At 42.0% G+C, this 22,189-nt stretch overlaps 1 protein-coding gene across 1 annotated transcript in view; it reads right to left on the bottom strand.

Moving 5' to 3' along the window:
• LOC137615376 (uncharacterized) overlaps positions 1-22,189 on the bottom strand; it is a 157,101-nt gene that overhangs the window by 81,856 nt on the left and 53,056 nt on the right. The window contains exons 8-12 of the mRNA XM_068345193.1: positions 19,929-20,064; positions 3,915-4,087; positions 3,322-3,729; positions 1,610-1,746; positions 766-907 (exon numbers count right to left, since the gene is read on the bottom strand). Of these exons, the coding sequence (XP_068201294.1) occupies positions 766-907; positions 1,610-1,746; positions 3,322-3,729; positions 3,915-4,087; positions 19,929-20,064 (996 nt within the window). The remainder of the gene's footprint in view (positions 1-765; positions 908-1,609; positions 1,747-3,321; positions 3,730-3,914; positions 4,088-19,928; positions 20,065-22,189) is intronic.

Here is a 22,189-nt window from a genome sequence, read left to right as displayed (position 1 = left end):
TGTGAAGTGACAGGGAGGTCACAGAAATGTGGAACCTATGCATATGTGGCTGACAGAGAAGGTTGGGCCATGGAGGTAGTTGCACTGGTACCTCAACCAGGAGCATCAGCAAGTCTGGAACCATAAGGCTCGTGGCTGCTTGGGAGCCAACAGGGTTACCCAAATGTTTGAAGTCATCAACATTTTGTTAAGTTTTTAATGTACAGTATCCCAGAATGAAAAGCAAGTTTCATGTTATGGGTTGAACATTTAATTTAGTCAGCAACCATAAAAAGAGTTTTTCATAAAGAGGAACGGTGAGGCCTTTACACTGTTTAACGATTTTCTAAATCACAATGCTGCAACCGGGACAAAGTTAATGTAGATCATGATCACCCAGTTCCCTTGAATAATCAACTTGGTAATCACATAAATTCAGGAGAAGACATCTCTAAAAGCATTAAACCCTAAATGATCAAACAATCAGGATTAAGGGCACACCAATCAAACTGAGAATGACGGAGAGACTGAAAGACAAAGACCGTACAGTGTACAGCATACCCAATCCATTGTTATTGTCATTAGCTGATAAATTGTCTCATTACTATACTAAAGCCTCAAGTCTACTTGAAGGAAAGGAAACAGGAAATATTTTAGTGTTTGGTGTAAGCGTTGATATAGCCGAGCTTCAAGAGAGAAGCCATATGAACATCAGGGGAGGTTCAGAGAAATAATTCTAAAGTTTAAAAAATGTTCAGGAAATGAATTCATAAGCAGGAATCATACCTCCAAGTTAATGTGAGATCCTAGCATCCTAAACTTGATGCCAGTGACAACGTGCGCTTCTGGCGCTGATAGCTGATCCAAATCAATGTTTCTGTCTTCATATGACAATTTCTTGAAGTCAATCCCTTCTTGGTATGCCGTGCTAAAGGGAAGAGTGAAAATTTTAACTGTACTGTAAATCAAAGTTAAAACATAAATCAAAGTTAAAATATAAGTTACGTGAAATGAAAGAAGCATTTACAATGATGGTACTGTACTTGGTTTTATAGCAACAGTAGTAGAGAAGCCAAAATCACTTGCCAAAAAACCAAGTACAGTGCATATGTATGAAAAGGTTCCAATAAAAGCGGACTTTAAAAGAAAATAGAAAGATGAATAACAGAAAAATTATTCATTACTAAACAAAATAAAGGTTTAGCTTCCACATGAGTTTTAGCTGTCAGCCTGAATTTAGAAGTCCCTTTAAGTGTAAGGTGAAATTGGAGATTTTTTGAGACTATTTTCAAAGAATAACCTTAACAAATCATTTCTTATTTCTCATAATTTATGAATTGTCCGTACTTTTGGTGCTTGATCCTACTTGCAGATTTCTAGAAATCTACAGATGTCTATAATTATTCTATCATTCAAACATGATTATTGTAAATATGTGAAAGGCTGAATATAATGAACTTGAATGTACAATGGTTTAAATGATTACAGTACACACTAAAAATCTTGGTCCCCCTGAAATTTGCATCCTCTATTCATATAAGTTTTGAATATTGTATATTTACTAACACTGTCATAAAACTAGTCTCCTAAAAAGGTCTGATAATATTTATCAGCTCTTTACATTTCCTACCTTATGAAGTTAATGGGTTCAACAGGAACCCAATTAATGGAAGAGATGTTAACCTGCCCTTGTGGAAGTGCTTGACCTTGTTGAATCTGTATGTGGATGACACGCTGTCTCTTCATAAATTTCAGACCCGTCACCACCTGAAAATTTTATTTTGCTATTAATTGTCTATAAGCCATATTCATTTTGCCCTGTATCACTTGTAACATTTATAATCTAAACATCAAGTACTACATACAGTAATACCCCACCCTATGTCATTAATTTATTCCAAGAGACCTGACGTAAGGCAATTTTCAATGTACACTAGATCCAATTTTTGCCCTATATGTATGAAAATACTTGCAACCAGTTCTTATGTTATAAATACCAGAGACTTACATTAGTAAGCTTTCTTGTCAAGTACAGTACTGTACTTTAGTGTATAGTATTTGAATGAAAAGTAAATTACTGTACAATAACGGTAAGAAAGAGAAAGAGATGATATACAATACAGTAATTCAATATTTTGGTACAATAAACTGTTACAATATTAACACATGAACTTCTATACAGTAGAGTACCACCGTGCAAGACTATTGCATAGTAACTGGGTACAGCACTGTACATGAGTTGGTATGCATTCCTCACTACCAACTTTTCTTTTCAGCTCTATAACATTAAATACTGCTGGCTATCTAGATTCAGACATTTGGATACAATACACATACATTGTCTGAAATTAGATGATAAGAATTTAGTTTTTGGAAAAAAAGTGTATAGTAACCTTCTGAAATAAGTGTATGATAACCTTTTTCTGAAATAAATGAAAAAGTGTTGTCAAGACTGTATACAGCAACACTCCTTTGTCTCACATGGTAGCTGGTGAAGGGTAGCCGTGAGTGGCTGCATCATTCTCATGCTAGCATGATGGAGCTCCTATATGCCACTGAGGCTGTATTTATGGATGGCTGGATAGAATTCATCGAATAGGAAAAAACTATGATTCATATATTTGGCTAGAAATCAAAGTATCATATTTACTCGAACGTTTAAACTCTAAACACATAAAAAGAATTAATAAAAGCATAAGATAAAAAAATAGGGGTATAGTAGCTGAGACCACTAAATCTGAAGTGATGTTTACATTTCATCCCAAGCAAAACCATCTGAAACTGTCCTAAAGGCCACTCTCTTTTCATTATCGAGTGAATGGTTTTGCAGTGTCCTATGAGGAAGGGTGGATACAAGGGGGATTCTCTTTTTTGTTTTAACCTGAGGTTGTCAAGTTGGCACTAAATTAATAGCTTGTTCTATTCAGAGATAAGATTTATGGAAATAATGAGAATTTTAAGAGAATATACATTGATACTAAGTAAAAATCACTATACAGTATAGATTATAAAAATAAACAAGGTTATAAGATATTTACCTTGGTTTATATGTTAATTAAGTCAAATAATTGTGTAAAAGTAACATCTTCCATCACATTCCAACAAAACAGTTTTTAAACAGTGTTGAAATGGTTAGCATATACTGTAATGCATGTTAAATGCAAACTAATGCAATCAAATACTGTTTGTCACCCTACACAGAATATCCATAAATTTTGTGAGCTCACAAATTTAATTATACTATACAGCATACAGTTTAACTATATTTTGATAAATAAATTCTATACAATAAAACAGCATTAAGAGGCAAAGCCCTTATAAAGGCATAGTGAAGTTACTTACCATGTTATTTTGTGTATCACTAAAGGCAGGCATCAGACTGATGAATCGATCAGTTGTTGGTGATTCTCCATCATCACACAAACATAAGCAATAACTGCAGTGGACAAACCACCGCCACCATGAATCCACTTTCATTGTTGTTCCACTACAAGTATTCATTGTTCCCAATCGCAAGCCGCTCTCATATTTTATGTAATCATAGCGACGATAAGGATTCTTGGAGAGACAAACCGAAGCATCTGCATCATAGAACTTACAATCATGAATTGTTCCCCGACAACGACGATGTTGTCCACAGTACAGCTTTGTTGGTAGGTAGCAACCTTCGCTTTTGGTATGCTTATAATAGCCACAAGTTTGGGTACATGAACCACCACTGTTCATATCTACTTCATTTTCAATGTATCCCTAAAATAAAATAAAAATTATGGATATTATGTGAGTTATTCAAATTCATTATTGAAAGGCTAAAGAACACTATTAACTGCACTGTTTATTATCATTCTGAATAAAATTTCTTTGTATTGTCCATCATCATGGTACAAATACAGTACAGTAAATAAACAATACTTAACATTGCTATTAAGGTTTACCTGTAAAAGCTCAGTAAATTGTACATGGGTATCCCCATCAATGTGCTTGTCAGGATCACACATGTAGAAATCTCTTGCTTCCTCTGAAAGTACTTTGTGTGATTCCCTTAACAAATCTTCAGAATATTGCATGTATAAACGCTGAGCTACTTCTCGTTCAACAGTAAAGTTACCTGTAAGAGAAAGCTGCTTTTATGCACTATATGGAGACCTACTTTTACAAAAGTCATATGCTTTTGAAGAACTCGTCAAACTTTGACACCTTGTGAAGTACAAAGAAATTATATAAATGCCATCAGAATTATTTGTAACATTCATGAAATCATCAAGGCACAACCAAGAATAATTCTTGAGAAAGACCGCGTGAAACTTGGGTTCTATATGCTCCTATCATCAACTGATTACCTTGCAAGGTTACTTCACTAACACAAAAGGTAACTTGGCCATGAAATTGTTGTGATCGTTTGTTTTATACAGGGGTAATGGAGATGTTGGCAGGATGAGAAATTTAATGTAGTAAGGGTGTCCATTTATAAGTGGAGAAGGTAAAATAATTTAATTTAGTCTTGAAAGAATCAAAATATCTACCGGTACTTCTCAAAAGAAGAAAACTTACAGGAATTAGGTAAAACAGAGCTAAACAGAGAACTAAACACTTGACTTATTAGAAGAAAAGAAATAATAAATGGATCTTCAGTGACTTGCTAAATTTGGGGGAACTGGATATATATTTTTGAAAAATCTATGGTGACTGAATAAATTCCTTGTAGAAGGGTAGTACTATCAATGCAGTATATGCATTAATAAAGGATCTTTGTAGTGTCCCTTTAGCCTGTATTTGCACTCATTTTCTTTATCTCTACTTTACCCCATTCCCACTTCTTTTCTTTTATCTTGCCTCCCAACCTCTTAATATATTCCCCCAGTTTTACCCCCAATGATTGATAGATAGCATAACTTGCCCTAGCACTGGGCCATTATGGTCTAAATTCCAGAAATCAAATCCAGATAGAGTTCATTTTCTAACTGTAAGGTATAGTGGTAGCATAGCACTCTGCATACAAATCCAGATAGAGTTAATTTTCAATATTAAACTTACCCGATAATCATGTAGCTGTCAACTCCGTTGCCCGACAGAATTCTATGGAGGGATACGCCAGCTATCACAATACTAGAAGGGGGTGTACTTACCAGCGCCACCTGTGGCCAGGTACTCAATCATTTGTTGTTGACACCTCCTCAATTATTCCTCTGTCGTGCTTCCGGCTAGACGTTCTGGGATACGCTTATGGTCTTCGAGTTTATTCACGGATATTTGGTGAAGTATTCTCTCAGATTAACGGCTGTCGCTTTACTGGAATCCTTCTTATATTAGCTAGATAGCTTTTATATAATACTGATATAACGGTTAACGAATTTTGCTTGTTTTTGGATCACCCTTTGGCTAACTCTTTGAAACAAGATGTCTGACGTTTCGCAAGCCCCCTCCCATAGACGATGTAGGTCTTGCAATAGGCGTATTCCGAAGGCCTCGGTAGATCCTCACACCGCTTGTTCTGACTGTAGGGACAGGCCCTGTCTATTAGAAAATCGATGTGAGGAATGCGCCGGACTTTCGGAATTGGAATTTGTCCGTCTTTTAAAATATTCATCTAAGTTAGAGAGAGGTAGAGTTAGGAGAAGTTCTTCTCACTCTTCTATGTTTTCCTCACCTCATGATCCCCTACCTTTTCCTACCCCTGTAGTGGCTACCCCCGAACCTACTGTGTGCCCTCCGCCTGATATGTCAGTTGTTTTGCGTGCTATTCAGGCTTTAGGCGATAAAGTAGAATCAGTGGTAAGTGACCATAAGTCTCTGATGGCCGAAGTTAAAGAACTGAAGGTCAAGAGTGCAGTGGGTGGAATTAGTGCCAGTGCTGTGACGAGTGCTAGTGTCGGTGCAGTGCCAAGTGCTAGTGGTGCCAGTGTGGTGCGTGAGGATTTTTCTGTGCGAGCCAGTCGTCCTCCCAGTCCGGGACCTCTTGCAAGCTCCCATGCCCAGGGGAGAAGCAATGTTGAAGGGCTTAAGGGTTCGACAGGCCTTGTTAGGCGCACAGAACTATCCTCGGTGGTTGCGGGCGTGTCTTCCTTAGACCGTCACTCCCACCTGCAGACGATTGAGCCCGTCTTCTTCTCGTCCGCTGATCAACTAGCAGGGAAGAAACGTTGGTCTCAGGTCTCGAGACCGCTTAAACGTAGAGTCCAGTCCGCGAGTGCTCAGCCAGGTTGCAGTCATTGGCTCAGCTCTGACTCGCCTCAGTCATCTGTCGACTGTACTCCGCCCAAGAGGAGTAAGGTTCTGCCAAAACAGAGCCCGACTGTGACTTTACCTCAGTCTGTTATCGTTTCTGCCGATCCCAAGTGGACCCTGCTTCAGTCCATGCAAGCTCAGCTTTCGGACTTGATGCGTGAGTGTCGGGCTGAGAGTGTTGCACCTCCTCCTCCGCCTACACTCCCTCCGCCTGTTCTCGCTCCGCCTGTGCTCGCCCCGCCTGCACTTGCTCCGCCTGGTCGCAGCACCATCTGCCAGGCGTACGATGTTGAGCCACTTTCGGAGTTCGCTGTTCCCAGTGGTGTTCAGCCTCAGCCTTCTTTAAGGCAACCCTTGCTTTGGGATCAGGAGAGTTATTCCACTCTTCCTCCGCCTCCCCTTGCTGCTCCACCAGTGGTGCAACTCTCGGTTGGGGTACAACAACCTCTCCCCTCCGTGAGTCTGTCTGCTCAGCCATCGCTGCAGCGAGCTCAACCCTCCTCAAGGCAAGCTCCTCTACACCCTGGACTTGCGCCTCAGGAGCCTCAGCTTGCGAGAACTTTACCTTGTTCTGCGCAGCCTCAACCTCATCATGCTCCGCTCATCTCACAGGAACAGGAACGGACTACTCCGCCTCCGTCCTCCGCTCAGCTTGTGCAATCCTTGGGTTCAACCTCTCTTGCTAGGAGTCAACCTCCTTCACCCATGCGCCTGCCTTCTGCTTCGTCTGTTGTTCAGCCTTTGCAGTCTGAGCCTCAGGTTTTCCCTCAACAGTTACTGGAAGAGGAAACCTCTGTTATTGTTCCTACCCGTTCTGACTCTGCGGTTCAGCATTCTGGTCCGATCGCTTCGCTACCCTCTGCTGATGAGGTGTCGGATGATGAGGAGGCACACCTTGATCCCTCATCAGACGTGGACGAATCTAAGCTTTCTCCATTGTCGATTGATTTTCGTAAGGTCTTGGCTCTACTCAGGGAGATTTACCCAGACCACTTCGTCTCTGCTATTCCCCGCTCTCCACCATCTGAGTTTTCGCTGGGCGTACAACAAGCTAAGTCCAACTATACTAAGCTTGTCCTAGCTAGATCCTCCAAGAGGGCTTTAAGGATCTTAGGGGAGTGGCTGCAGTCTAAACAACACCTTGGCAAGACTTCCTTCATGTTCCCTCCAACGAAGCTCGCTTCGAAAGGTTGCGTTTGGTATGCCACAGGGGAAGCACCAGGCTTAGGAGTACCTGCCTCTGCCCAGGCTGACTTCTCAAGTCTGGTGGACTCGCCTCGGAGAACTGCTATGAGACGCTCGAAGGTTTGTTGGACCTTCTCAGACCTGGATCATTTTCTGAAAGGGTTGTTCAGAGCATTTGAAATGTTCAACTTTCTCGACTGGTGCCTGGGAGCCCTCAGCAAGAAAACCTCTCCTGCGGACAAAGATTCTGCCATGCTAATAATGTCCTGCATGGATAAGGCCATCAGAGATGGATCGGGTGAGCTAGCGTCGTTATTTGTATCAGGGGTGTTGAAGAAAAGGGAACAACTGTGTACCTTCCTTTCCGCCAGCATTACTCCTTGCCAACGGTCACAACTCCTTTTTGCTCCACTCTCAAAGTTCCTCTTTCCCGAGGAGCTAGTTAAGGACTTGTCGGCTGCCCTGATACAAAAGGACACGCACGATCTTGTAGCCTCATCGGCTCGTAAGTCTAAGGTTGCCACCTCAGTCCCCAAGACTTATCGCTCCCCAGTGGCTGATACCCCGGCTACGAGGTTCATACCGCCCTTTCGTGGTAGAGCCCCCAGCCGAGGAAGCTCCCGTCCAGACTCTCACAGGAGCAAGTCTAGGAAAGGATCCAGGACATCTAAGGGAAAGAACTGACTCTCAGATTCTCCAGACAACAGTAGGAGCCAGACTCAAGATCTTCTGGCGAGCCTGGGAGAAGAGAGGTGCAGACGCACAGTCTGTCAGTTGGCTGAGGTACGGTTACAGGATTCCATTCTGCCTCAAACCACCTCTGACCACATCGCCCATCAACCTCTCTCCCAACTACAAAGAAGAGGACAAGAGGCTAGCATTGCAACAGGAGGTGTCGCTACTTGTGCAGAAGAAGGCAGTGGTTATAGTCCGGGACCATCAATCCCCGGGCTTCTACAACCGTCTCTTTCTTGTGGCCAAGAAGACAGGAGGTTGGAGACCGGTGCTGGACGTCAGCTCTCTCAACGAGTATGTCACCAAGCAGACGTTCACGATGGAGACGACCAAGTCGGTCTTAGCAGCGGTCAGACAGGAGGACTGGATGGTCTCGTTGGACTTGAAAGATGCATACTTTCACGTTCCCATTCATCCAGACTCCCAACCTTTCCTGAGATTCGTTTTCGGAAAGGTTGTCTATCAGTTCCAAGCCCTGTGTTTTGGCCTAAGCACAGCTCCTATGGTCTTTACTCATCTGATGAGGAATGTAGCGAAATTCCTACACTTATCGAACATCAGAGCCTCCCTCTACCTAGACGACTGGCTGTTGAGAGCCTCCACGAGTCGTCGTTGTCTGGAGAACCTCAATTGGACTTTAGACTTAATCAGAGACCTAGGTCTATTAGTCAATATAGAGAAATCTCAACTCATTCCCTCCCAATCCATTGTGTACCTGGGAATGGAGATTCAGAGTCAGGATTTTCGGGCTTTTCCATCGGCCCCCAGGATAAACCAAGCCCTAGAGTGCATCATGAGCATGCTGAAGAGGAGCAATTGCTCAGTGAGACAGTGGATGAGTCTCACAGGGACCCTCTCATCACTGGCCCTGTTTGTCGAGCTAGGAAGACTCCACCTCCGCCCTCTTCAATTCCATCTTGCTGCTCATTGGGACAAGGGCTCGACTCTAGAAGCAGTCTCTATCCCTATCAACCAAGAGATGAAGACCACTCTCCTGTGGTGGAAGCACAATCTCCTTCTCAAGGAGGGTCTATCATTGGCCATCCAGACCCCCAATCTTCATCTCTTCTCAGATGCATCGGACTCGGGCTGGGGTGCGACCTTGGACGGACGGGAATGCTCAGGAGTATGGAACAAGGAACAAGGATTACTCCACATCAACTGCAAGGAACTGTTAGCAGTTCATCTAGCCCTGTTGAACTTCAAGTCCCTCCTGCTAGGCAAAGTGGTGGAGGTGAATTCAGACAACACCACAGCCTTGGCTTACATCTCCAAGCAAGGAGGGACCCATTCGAGGAGCCTTTACGAGATCGCAAGGGACCTCCTCATTTGGTCAAGAGGTCTAAACCTCACTCTGGTCACGAGGTTCATCCAGGGCGATATGAATGTTTCAGCGGATCGCCTCAGCAGAAGGAATCAGGTCATTCCCACGGAATGGACCCTCCACAAGAGTGTGTGCAACAGACTTTGGACCTTGTGGGGTCAACCTACCATAGATCTGTTTGCCACCTCCATAACCAAGAGACTTCCGCTTTATTGTTCCCCTGTTCCAGACCCTGCAGCGGTTCATGTGGATGCTTTTCTTCTGAACTGGTCCCATCTCGACCTGTACGCATTCCCTCCGTTCAAGATAATAAACAAAGTTCTGCAGAAATTCGTCTCGCACGAAGGGACACGGCTGACGCTGGTTGCTCCCCTTTGGCCTGCAAGAGAATGGTACACAGAGGTACTTCAATGGCTAGTCGACTTCCCCAGGACTCTACCTCTAAGAGTGGACCTTCTACGTCAACCACACGTAGACAGGTTGCATCCAAACCTCCACGCTCTTCGGCTGACTGCCTTCAGACTGTCGAAAGATTCGCTAGAGCTAGAGGCTTTTCGAAGGAGGCAGCCAGTGCGATTGCCAGAGCTAGAAGAGTTTCCACTCGTAGAGTCTACCAGTCTAAGTGGGAGGTCTTCCGAAGCTGGTGTAGAGCCAATTCAATATCCTCTACCAATACCTCTGTGATCCAAATAGCTGACTTCCTTCTACATCTTAGGAATGAGAGATCCCTTTCAACACCTACGATTAAAGGATATAGGAGCATGTTGGCCTCAGTTCTCCGCCACAGGGGTTTGGACCTGTCTTCCAACAAGGACCTTCAAGACATTCTCAAGTCTTTTGAGACGTCTAAAGAACGTCGTCTTTCCACTCCAGGCTGGAATCTAGACGTAGTCTTAAGGTTCCTTATGACATCTAGGTTCGAACCTCTCCAGTCAGCTTCCTTCAAGGATCTTACCCTCAAGACTGCTTTTCTCGTTTGCCTTGCAACAGCTAAGAGAGTCAGTGAGGTTCATGCCTTCAGCAAGAACATTGGTTTCACAACCGAATCTGCAACATGTTCTTTTCAGCTTGGATTCCTAGCAAAGAACGAGCTTCCTTCACGTCCTTGGCCTAGATCGTTCGAAATACCTAGCCTCTCCAACATGGTAGGTAACGAACTAGAGAGAGTTCTTTGCCCTGTCAGAGCTCTCAAATATTATCTGAAGAGGTCTAAACCTATTCGAGGACAGTCAGAAGCCTTATGGTGTGCCATCAAGAAACCCTCGAGACCCATGTCCAAGAATGGGCTTTCGTACTATATAAGGCTTCTGATCAGAGAAGCACATTCTCACTTAAAGGAGGAAGACCTTGCATTGCTGAAGGTAAGGACCCACGAAGTAAGAGCTGTAGCTACTTCGTTGGCCTTTAATAAAAACCGTTCTCTGCAGAGCATAATGGATGCAACCTATTGGAGGAGCAAGTCAGTGTTTGCATCATTTTATCTGAAAGATGTCCAGTCTCTTTACGAGAACTGCTACACCCTGGGACCATTCGTAGCAGCGAGTGCAGTAGTAGGTGAGGGCTCAACCACTACATTCCCTTAATCCCATAACCTTTTTTAACCTTTCTCTTGAATACTTTTATTGTTGTTTTTTATGGTTGTTACGGTAGGCTAAGAAGCCTTCCGCATCCTTGGATTTGGCGGGTGGTCTATTCATTCTTGAGAAGCGCCTGGGTTAAAGGTTTGGTAGAGGTCCTTTAGTAGGGGTTGCAACCCCGTGTACTTTGGCACCTTTGGGTTGATTCAGCCTCCAAGAGGAACGCTGCGCTCAGTAAGGAAGACGAACTTTAAATAAAGAGGCAGAGTAACGGTTCTATTCGACTTCCTTACCAGGTACTTATTATTTCATTGTTATTTGAGATAACTGTTATATGAAATATGGGATACTTAGCTATCCTTTAATCTTGTACACTGGTTTTCACCCACCTCCCTGGGTGTGAATCAGCTACATGATTATCGGGTAAGTTTAATATTGAAAAATGTTATTTTTATTAATAAAATAAATTTTTGAATATACTTACCCGATAATCATGATTTAATCGACCCTCCCTTTCCTCCCCAGAGAGAACCAGTGGACCGAGGAATAATTGAGGAGGTGTCAACAACAAATGATTGAGTACCTGGCCACAGGTGGCGCTGGTAAGTACACCCCCTTCTAGTATTGTGATAGCTGGCGTATCCCTCCATAGAATTCTGTCGGGCAACGGAGTTGACAGCTACATGATTATCGGGTAAGTATATTCAAAAATTTATTTTATTAATAAAAATAACATTTTTCTAACTGTAAGGTATAGTGGTAGCATAGCACTCTGCATAAAATACCATTGAAAGTAGGTGAAATCTTTTTAACCCTCAAAGAAAATCTATTAGCTAGACAGCTAAGACCTCTTCTGAATATAAAGGATAGTAAGTACACATTAAGCAAGTAATGGTTCTATATAACAGTACTAGACATGGGTGGAAATAGTATTCAGCATGCCAAAAATTAAGATACATTATACATGATCTTTCATAATTGTTTATCATAATTATGAAAGGTGAAACAAAGAAGTGCTGAAAAGAAGGTCAATGTGACCTATTTTATACTATACAAGTAACCTGGTGCTCACACCATAACAAAAGGAAGAGGTCTTCTGCATATAGGTTCTACTTCTGGGAGTGTCTCATTTAGTGAATAAAAAATATCTGTTAGTTTTTGGTGAATACTCATTAAAACCCTAACAGCTCTGATATTTTATTTTTGATAGGGAAGGGGGTCTGCTTATAGTCACGGTATAATAATACGAGATCAATAATGCTAGGGTAGTTATTTCAACTAATATTTAGAACAACAAATGGAAATAACATTTCCATGTTTGAGATTGTCTTTTATATGATAGTTTGTTTTCCCCTATTACGATTATAAAAGCCAGTAAGCCACATTGAGACCAACAAGGTTCTCGCCTGGAGATTTGTATTTAAATGAGAACTGCAGACTGGAGCTAGGCAAAGCTGATGTTGGTCAACTAAATAGGAAGAGACCAAAAGGAATAACTTGAAAGTGATAAGCTGAAAGTAACGCACATATAAGCCAAAGAGCAACTGCTAAGAAACTTTAGTACAGTACCTACCACTTTGTGTTATTGCAAGGTACATTGAAAATTTCAACTCCCTACCGAGTTTCAGAAAATTAAATTTTCAATATTAATCTTACCCGATGATCATGTAGCTGTCAACTCCGTTGCCCGACAGAAATCTAAGGACGGGATACGCCAGCGATCGCTATACAGGTGGGGGTGTACTCACCAGCGCCATCTGTGGTCAGGTACTCAGGTACTTCTTGTCAACAAGACCTCATTATTTCCTCTGTCGTGCCGCCGGCAAGACCTTCATGGATACGCTGTTGTTTTTGGAGTCTTAATTCACGGTTTTGGTGAAGTATTTGCTCTAATATTTAGCCTTCGCTGTACAGGAAGCTTTTCCCTTAGCTTAGATAGCTTTTGGAATTAAATTAATTTATTGGTTAACGATCTTTGCTTTACTTTGGAATTCCCCCTTGACTGTTCTCTAAATTCTGGCGAACTTGCATCTATCTTTGTCTCAGGAGTCCTCAAGAAAAGGGAACATCTATGCTCCTACTTATCGACTGGTATCACCCCTTGCCAGAGGTCACAGTTGATGTTTGCTCCTCTCTCCAAGTTCCTGTTTCCGGAGGAGTTAATCAAGGAGATGGCTGCGGCTCTTATCCAGAAAGATACGCATGACCTCATGGCCTCTTCAGCACGTAAGGCTAAATCCTTATCTTCCGTGCCGAGATCTTACCGCACCCCTGTGGCTGATACACCTGCTACCAGATTCATTCCGCCCTTTCGTGGCAGAGCCCCCAGTAGAGGAAGTACCCGTGCTGACAGTCACCGGGGCAGGTCCAAGAAAGGTGCCAGGTCCACGAAAAACAAGCCTTGACTTCCTTCCTCTCCAGACAGCTGTAGGAGCCAGACTCAAGACCTTCTGGCAAGCCTGGGAGAGCAGAGGTGCAGACGCTCAGTCTGTCAGGTGGCTAAGGGAGGGTTACAGAATTCCGTTCTGCCGCAATCCTCCTCTGACCACATCTCCCATCAACCTCTCTCCCAACTACAAGGAAAAGGACAAGAGGCTAGCGTTACATCAAGAGGTGTCGCTCCTGTTACAGAAGAAGGCGGTGGTGATAGTCCGGGACCATCAATCCCCGGGCTTTTACAACCGTCTCTTCCTGGTGGCCAAGAAGACAGGAGGTTGGAGACCGGTGCTGGACGTCAGTGCGCTCAATGCTTATGTCACCAAGCAGACGTTCACAATGGAGACGACGAAGTCGGTCCTAGCAGCGGTCAGGCAGGAGGACTGGATGGTCTCGTTAGATCTGAAAGACGCCTACTTTCACGTTCCCATCCATCCAGACTCCCAACCTTTTCTGAGATTCGTCTTTGGAGAGGTTGTGTACCAGTTCCAAGCCCTGTGCTTTGGCCTGAGCACGGCACCTCTTGTGTTTACGCGACTGATGAGGAATATTGCGAAATTCCTTCACTTGGCAGACATCAGAGCCTCCCTTTATTTAGACGACTGGCTTTTAAGAGCTCCCACAAGTCGTCGCTGTCTGGAGAGTCTCAGATGGACTTTGGATTTGACCAAGGAACTGGGCCTCTTGGTCAATTTAGAGAAGTCCCAGCTCGTTCCTTCCCAAACCATCGTTTACCTGGGGATGGAAATTCAGAGTCGAGCTTTTCGGGCTTTTCCGTCGGCCCCAAGAATCAACCAAGCCCTGGAATGCATCCTGAGCATGCTGAGGAGGAACCGATGCTCGGTGAGGCAGTGGATGAGTCTAACAGGGACTCTTTCATCGCTAGCCCTGTTCATCGAGTTAGGGAGACTCCACCTCCGCCCCCTTCAGTTCCATCTGGCAGCTCACTGGAACAAGGATATGACGCTCGAGACGGTCTCTATTCCTGTTTCCAAAGAGATGAGGGCTACTCTAACGTGGTGGAAGAACAGCATTCTTCTCAAGGAGGGTCTCTCGTTAGCTGTTCAGACCCCCGACCTTCATCTCTACTCGGACGCATCAGACTCGGGCTGGGGCGCGACATTGGACGGACAGGAATGCTCGGGGACATGGAACCAGGAACAGTGAACGCTTCACATCAATTGCAAGGAGTTGTTGGCAGTCCATCTGGCCTTAATGAACTTCAAGTCCCTCCTGCTGAACAAGGTGGTGGAGGTGAACTCCGACAACACCACAGCCTTGGCGTACATCTCCAAGCAGGGAGGGACTCATTCGAGGAAGCTGTTCGAGATCGCAAGGGACCTCCTCATTTGGTCAAGAAGTCGAAAACTCACGCTGGTTACGAGATTCATTCAGGGCGATATGAATGTTACGGCAGATCGCCTCAGCCGGAAGGGTCAAGTCATCCCCACAGAGTGGACCCTTCACAAGAACGTGTGCAACAGACTTTGGGCCCTGTGGGGTCAGCCAACTATAGATCTGTTCGCTACCTCGATGACCAAGAGGCTCCCTTTGTACTGTTCCCCGATTCCAGACCCGGCAGCAGTTCACGTGGATGCCTTTCTGCTGAACTGGTCCCACCTCGACCTGTATGCATTCCCGCCGTTCAAGATCATCAACAGGGTCCTTCAGAAGTTCGTCTCTCACGAAGGGACACGGCTGACGTTGGTTGCTCCCCTTTGGCCTGCAAGAGAATGGTTCACAGAGGTACTACAATGGCTGGTCGACGTTCCCAGGACTCTCCCTCTAAGAGTGGACCTTCTGCGTCAACCTCACGTAAAGAAGGTACACCCAAGCCTCCACGCTCTTCGTCTGACTGCCTTCAGACTATCGAAAGACTCTCAAGAGCTAGAGGCTTTTCGAAGGAGGCAGCCAGAGCGATTGCCAGAGCTAGGAGGATATCCACTCGCAGAGTCTACCAGTCTAAGTGGGAAGTCTTCCGAAGCTGGTGCAGAGCCAATGCAGTTTCCTCTACCAGTACCACTGTAGCCCAAGTTGCTGACTTCCTATTGCATCTTAGGAAGGTTAGATCGCTTTCAGCTCCTACGATCAAAGGGTACAGAAGTATGTTGGCAGCGGTTTTCCGCCACAGAGGCTTGGATCTTTCCACCAACAAAGATCTACAGGACATCCTTAGGTCTTTTGAGACCTCTAAAGAACGTCGGTTGTCCACGCCAGGCTGGAATCTAGACGTAGTCCTAAGGTTCCTCATGTCACCAAGATTTGAACCTCTCCAGTCAGCCTCTTTCAAGGACCTCACTCTAAAAACTCTTTTCCTCGTTTGCCTTGCAACAGCCAAAAGAGTAAGTGAGATTCACGCCTTCAGCAGGAACATAGTTTCACATCTGAAACGGCTACATGTTCCTTACAGCTCGGTTTTTTGGCCAAAAATGAGCTTCCTTCACGTCCCTGGCCTAAATCGTTCGAAATACCCAGCCTTTCCAACATGGTGGGTAACGAACGGGAGAGAGTACTTTGCCCTGTCAGAGCTCTTAAGTACTATCTTAAAAGGTCAAAGCCTTTGCGAGGACAATCAGAGGCCTTATGGTGTGCTATTAAGAAACCTTCACTGCCTATGTCTAAGAATGCAGTTTCTTACTACATAAGGCTTCTGATTAGAGAAGCTCATTCTCATATGAAGGAAGAAGACCTTGCTTTGCTGAAGGTAAGGACACACGAAGTGAGAGCTGTGGCTACTTCAGTGGCCTTCAAACAGAACCGTTCTCTGCAGAGTGTTATGGATGCAACCTATTGGAGGAGCAAGTCAGTGTTTGCATCATTCTATCTCAAAGATGTCCAGTCTCTTTACGAGAACTGCTACACCCTGGGACCATTCGTAGCAGCGAGTGCAGTAGTAGGTGAGGGCTCAGCCACTACATTCCCATAATCCCATAACCTTTTTTTAACCTTTCTCTTGAATGCTTTTATTGTTGTTTTGGGTTGTACGGTAGGCTAAGAAGCCTTCCGCATCCTAGTTGATTTGGCGGGTGGTCAATTCGTTCTTGAGAAGCGCCTAGGTTAGAGGTTGTGATGAGGTCCTTTAGTATGGGTTGCAGCCCTTTATACTTCAGCACCTAAGAGTCGTTCAGCCTCCTAAGAGGACCGCTGCGCTCAGTAAGGAAGACGTACTTATTAAAGGCAGAGTAATGGTTCAAGTCGACTTCCTTACCAGGTACTTATCATTTTATTTGTTATTTTGAATAACTGATACAAATGAAATACGGGATACTTAGCTTCTTGATTAACATGTATACTGGTTTTCACCCACCTCCCTAGGTGTGAATCAGCTACATGATCATCGGGTAAGATTAATATTGAAAAATGTTATTTTCATTATTAAAATAAATTTTTGAATATACTTACCCGATGATCATGATTTAATTGACCCACCCTTCCTCCCCATAGAGAACCAGTGGACCGAGGAAATAATGAGGTCTTGTTGACAAGAAGTACCTGAGTACCTGACCACAGATGGCGCTGGTGAGTACACCCCCACCTGTATAGCGATCGCTGGCGTATCCCGTCCTTAGATTTCTGTCGGGCAACGGAGTTGACAGCTACATGATCATCGGGTAAGTATATTCAAAAATTTATTTTACTAATGAAAATAACATTTTGTTGTTTTTAAAACACACACACTATAAATACCTCAATGCAAAATAGATTTAGGTATGAACAATTGAAATTGTTGGATTATAAATTAGATCATACAAAACAGATATTTTAAGGAATTTACGGTAGTAGGTTGGCCAGGGCACCAGCCGCCCGTTGAGATACTACCGCTAGAGAGTTATGGGGTCTTTTGACTGGCCAGACAGTACTACATTGGATCCTTCTCTCTGGTTACGGTTCATTTTCCCTTTGCCTACATACACTCTGAATAGTCTGGCATATTCTTTACATATTTTCCTCTATCCTCATACACCTGACAACACAGATTACCAAACAATTCTTCATCACCCAAGGGGTTACTGCGCTGTAATTGTTCAGTGCCACTTTCCTCTTGGTAAGGGTAGAAGAGACTCTTTAGCTATGGTAAGCAGCTCTTCTAGGAGAAGGACACTCCAAAATCAAACCACTGTTCTCTAGTCTTGGGTAGTGCCATAGCCTCTGTACAATGGCCTTTCACCGTCTAGGGTTAGAGTTCTCTTGCTTGAGGGTACACTCGAGCACACTCTCCTATCTTATTTCTCTTCCTCTTGTTTTGTTAAAGTTTTCTAGTTTATATAGGAGATATTTATTGTTGTTACTCTTCTTAGAATATTTTATTTTCCTTTTTTCCTTTCCGCACTGAGCTATTTTCCCTGTTGGAGCCCCTGGGCTTATAGCATACTGCTTTTCCAACTAGGGTTGTAGTTTAGTAAGTAATAATAATAATAATAATAATAAGTATCATCAATCTTAATTTTGGTGGAATTGTCAATTTATCTATTCATATCATCAAAAATATTCATTTAAAAACAAAAGGATTTATTTTCCTTTTAAGTAAAATGTAACTTTCAATTATCTGCACATTCCATTAAAAGCCTGTTTTTAAATATGGAATTATAATTCTAACAAAAAAATCCAAGTTCAAAGTTACATGCAAACACTAGTAAGTTTTTACTAAAAAGACACTAGAAAGTAATTCTAATTCGTTTATCAATTATAATTAATCCATTTATCATAGTCTTCTTTTCAAAATATTTTATGTAAAAGTGACACTCAACACAATTTATCTCCTAAAATCTCTATTCCATGTAGAGTACTTGATTGAATAAGATTTTCAACGTTCAGGATAGGTACAGTATAGGGCTTATAGTTTAGGAATTTTTTTCATGTTAGAAAATAAACTACATTATAACAAAAGGGTACAGAATCAGGAGCTAAAGTGGGTTGTTCATAAGGGCAAAACAAATAATTTGAGAGAGGTAGATCCTTGGGTTACATCGGAGATTCTACGACATGTTATAAATCAAGTTTTGATGTAAATCAGAACAATACAAACCTAAATACAGTATGTTGTGTAAGCACTGAAGTAACTCTCCTATGCTAATGCAGAAGTAAAATCATAATCTATGATGTAAAAATTTATTTTATGACAAGGAAAGATAAATGGTACTAAAAAACACATGGAAGACATAAATATAGAAGGATAAAATCAAACTGTAGAAAATATAATGATACAGTCAGCCCTCGATATTCACGGGTTCTATCTTCATGGATGCAGTTATTCATGATACAGAGACCTGTATAACCTATTAAATAAAAAAAATCACGTATTCACGGTTTCGCAATAAGTACTGTACTCTCGTAGCCCAACTATTTTAAACCAATCATGCTCCTTTGCACCCTGCATGCTTCATGCCATTTCCCTCTCACTCTCCACACAGCATCTCTGGCTGACTCGGCCTCAGTCTTGTACCGTCACTCCTTGCATGTGCATCTCCCATTTCAGTCCTTTTTATGCCAAATCACGTTCAATGTAAAAAAGTTATTTAAAAAATCTGTACATATCCAGTATGGTGTTAGTGATTTTAATATGAAATGTGATACATACATTGTGCTACCCCATGCACCAAATAGTCGATGGCTCAAAAGTTGCAGCATGTTTCTGACTTACTGTGCAGAATTCTGTACGAAAACTGTTAATAGAGTTGTACTGATACTTTTTCTTTTAATTTTTGTTTGTTTCATGTATTCAGTGTGTAATACTGTAATGGTATTGTTACATTAACGACTGTACAGTACTGTACTGTATACAAAATAACGTACTATGAGTTTGAGTGGTGAGAGTTAACCTGGAGAAAACAGCGATCACTTACGAGTCTTACTTTAGCTAATAAAACTATACTGTACTAATAGCACTGTACATATATTACAGTAATTTACAACAATATTAGTGAGTGTTGTTAGATAGGAACAACAATGTTTTGTTGTTAATGTACATATTTTATGTATGTATAAGTGTGGCGATGACTCGTGTTGTGTACCATAGTCCTACATACATGTGTGTACATATACTGTACACTTACTGATATGTATTCATTCATAAACACAATACAGTACAGTGGGTTACTTAATGTGTTAGCCGACCGTTCATAGGCAATAGTGAGTTGGTAGGTTATAAGTTAACCCACCCTAAGGCAACAAATATTTGTGGATTCTGTCTTTTCACACCTGTCTTTGATACCTAATCCCCCCCCCCCCCTTCCCAAATAAGGAGAGCTGACTGTACAATTCTTTTAAGGGAGCGACATTGTATCCATGAAACTTTGTAAGTTGAAAATGTTGTAAACTGAGGCTTTCTATAATATTTTAAAAGGAATATAAAAACCTTAGATGAAATGTACTCTGAGGTGCTGTCAGACCTAATGTTCATGGTTTTGTAAACGGGTTTGAAATTTTCTTAAGCTAGGAAATGAAATACAGTATAGTTAAAAACTAACCTTCATTATACACTCGAAGGATCATCCATGCAAATTCCAACATGGCATAACCTCTAGCTTCTGTGAGAGATAATAGTACATGAAGACCATTCACTAGTTGCTGGGGTGACTGCTTTAAACTACATCTGTCATTGCTCTGAAATTTAGATAATTATAAAATTAGTTTCTTGCTTTAAAAATGATTGATCACTAAAAGCTCAACAATATGAAGTACAGTAATAAGGTTCATCGTAGCTCAGAAGTGACATGAATATGATTATAAAATATTTTTCTATGCCCGAGGTATTTAAAGGTTAATCTCTCAGGATGAGAGCTCACAGATGATTGAGACTTTACTGTTACCTATACAATGAATTTGAAATGTATAAACTTTTCACTACCAATGCATAGCTACATTGTAATTATAAGTTTTGAAATATACAGTATATATATCTTCCTCAAAAGCTAACTGTGGTTAGCACTAAAATAGACACGAGTCAAAGGTCCAACACCAAAATAATGCCTTTCCAGTTGAAATTGTTATTACAAAGTTAAAAAAAAATTTTGTTTTATATAAAACAAAAAAGTGTAATTTTGTAGGAACAATTACATTTAACATAGCGGATGTGGTTGATAAAGCTTGGGACATAGTAAGTTTGTAGCAAGTGAGATGTGGATGTGGGGACAACACCTACTCACTTGACTCTCGACATTTGCTTTGCTGTTTTATTGATCTTATGAATCATAAGGGGTAATACTTTTGGCAAGTATGATATAAGGAAAATAATATGTAGGTGAATTTTGTCACTTGTGTTCAATGATCCTCATTCTACCTGTAATTTTTGCAGAGGTCAAGAGTTTAAAGGGTCCATTGACTGAGTTAAGTATACATCTTGGTCTCCTGCACTGTTGAAGAAATATGGATTAAAGAAGAAATATTCCCTAAAAGGCATTGTCGGGATCCGTTTTCTCTGGCTTCTGTTTCTAGGCCAAAACCAGGTTATTGCCTCCATATCTAGTTGGATGATCAGGTTTGAGATTGACCTTTGCTTTCCTGGGATGGAAGTACCAGCAAAACCTACTGTTCATTCTCCTGCTTCAGCTATGCTGATTAATTTAAGGTATACTGACTAAACAAAGTTTCTGAAGTCCCTGTGGCCTTTACTTGGGTAATTTTGCATCCAGTTACCTTGAGATATTTGCCTTAAGATAAGAGCTCTGCTTCCTTGGTCTAGTAAGAGGAGCCAAAGTGCCTCTAGTTGAGAGCTTTACTTCCTTGGTCTTGTAGGACCAGTCAACTTTGGCAGTAGCGTCTCCTTCTGAGTCCGATTTTGCTGTGTCTATGTTCCTGTTACCGCTTTTCCCCAAGTTGCCTGGCTTTTTGCTCAGATTGGTTAGCATTCTGGTAATGCATCTAGAAATAATATCAAATGGAGAAATGCATGTAGACATAACATTAAATGGAGACATGTATCTATGCATACGGGCAAAGGGAGAAATTGTCGACTCCCTTAATGGCCTTCTGATCATTACTGGGACATCTCTGTAAGGGCATTACTGTAGATTGTTATGCCCCCTCTGTTTTGGTTAAGGTTTTTTCTCATCCTGGAAGGTTTCATCAGGCAGTTGGAGAGGCACTTTCATAAGGTCTAAGGTTTGATCATTGTCACAGTGACCTCACAGGTGTGATTAGTGTGTCCTCTACCAAGCACACCTTGGGTTTCACCCCAGATGCTCTGCTGCTGTTTTACCTGCCCTGGTATCCCCTTAAGCTGAGTTTACTCAGCTTTTAGGATCAGAATACTATGTTGCCTCCTGCTGCTTTTCTTTGCTGCTTTCCCCTCTTGTGATATATCAATGAAAGGTTTGTACTGTAATTACTCGCTAAGTGGGACTAAAGGGTGTTTAACTAATCAGACTTTGAGTAAAATCCATAAACACAAGTGATGAGTAAAATAACAAAACTATAAATAAAAAGACATGATGTCAGTAAAGTTTTAATCCCTTATCATGTAAGGAAAATTAATACATGGTTGCAAAATAAAGATACTTTCAGTACACTATTAGAATATGCTATCATCAAACCTAAGTCAGTATCAGTATTTATAAAATAGATTTACTTTTAGCACTAATGAGATGCACTGTTAACGTAAGTCATTATCAGTGTTTATAAACTAAAATTACTGTACTGCATTTGACGGTATTAAAGATGCATAGGCGTAGTAAAATCACCCCAATTTCAGGTGGGAACATTCAGAAATAAAGAAAGTCAGTGCATCAAG

Source organism: Palaemon carinicauda, chromosome 21 (assembly GCF_036898095.1).
Source record: "Palaemon carinicauda isolate YSFRI2023 chromosome 21, ASM3689809v2, whole genome shotgun sequence".
Classification (NCBI taxonomy): domain Eukaryota; kingdom Metazoa; phylum Arthropoda; class Malacostraca; order Decapoda; family Palaemonidae; genus Palaemon; species Palaemon carinicauda.
The sequence above is the reverse complement of the archived record's forward strand: the minus strand, read 5'-3'. Positions and strand labels throughout refer to the sequence as shown.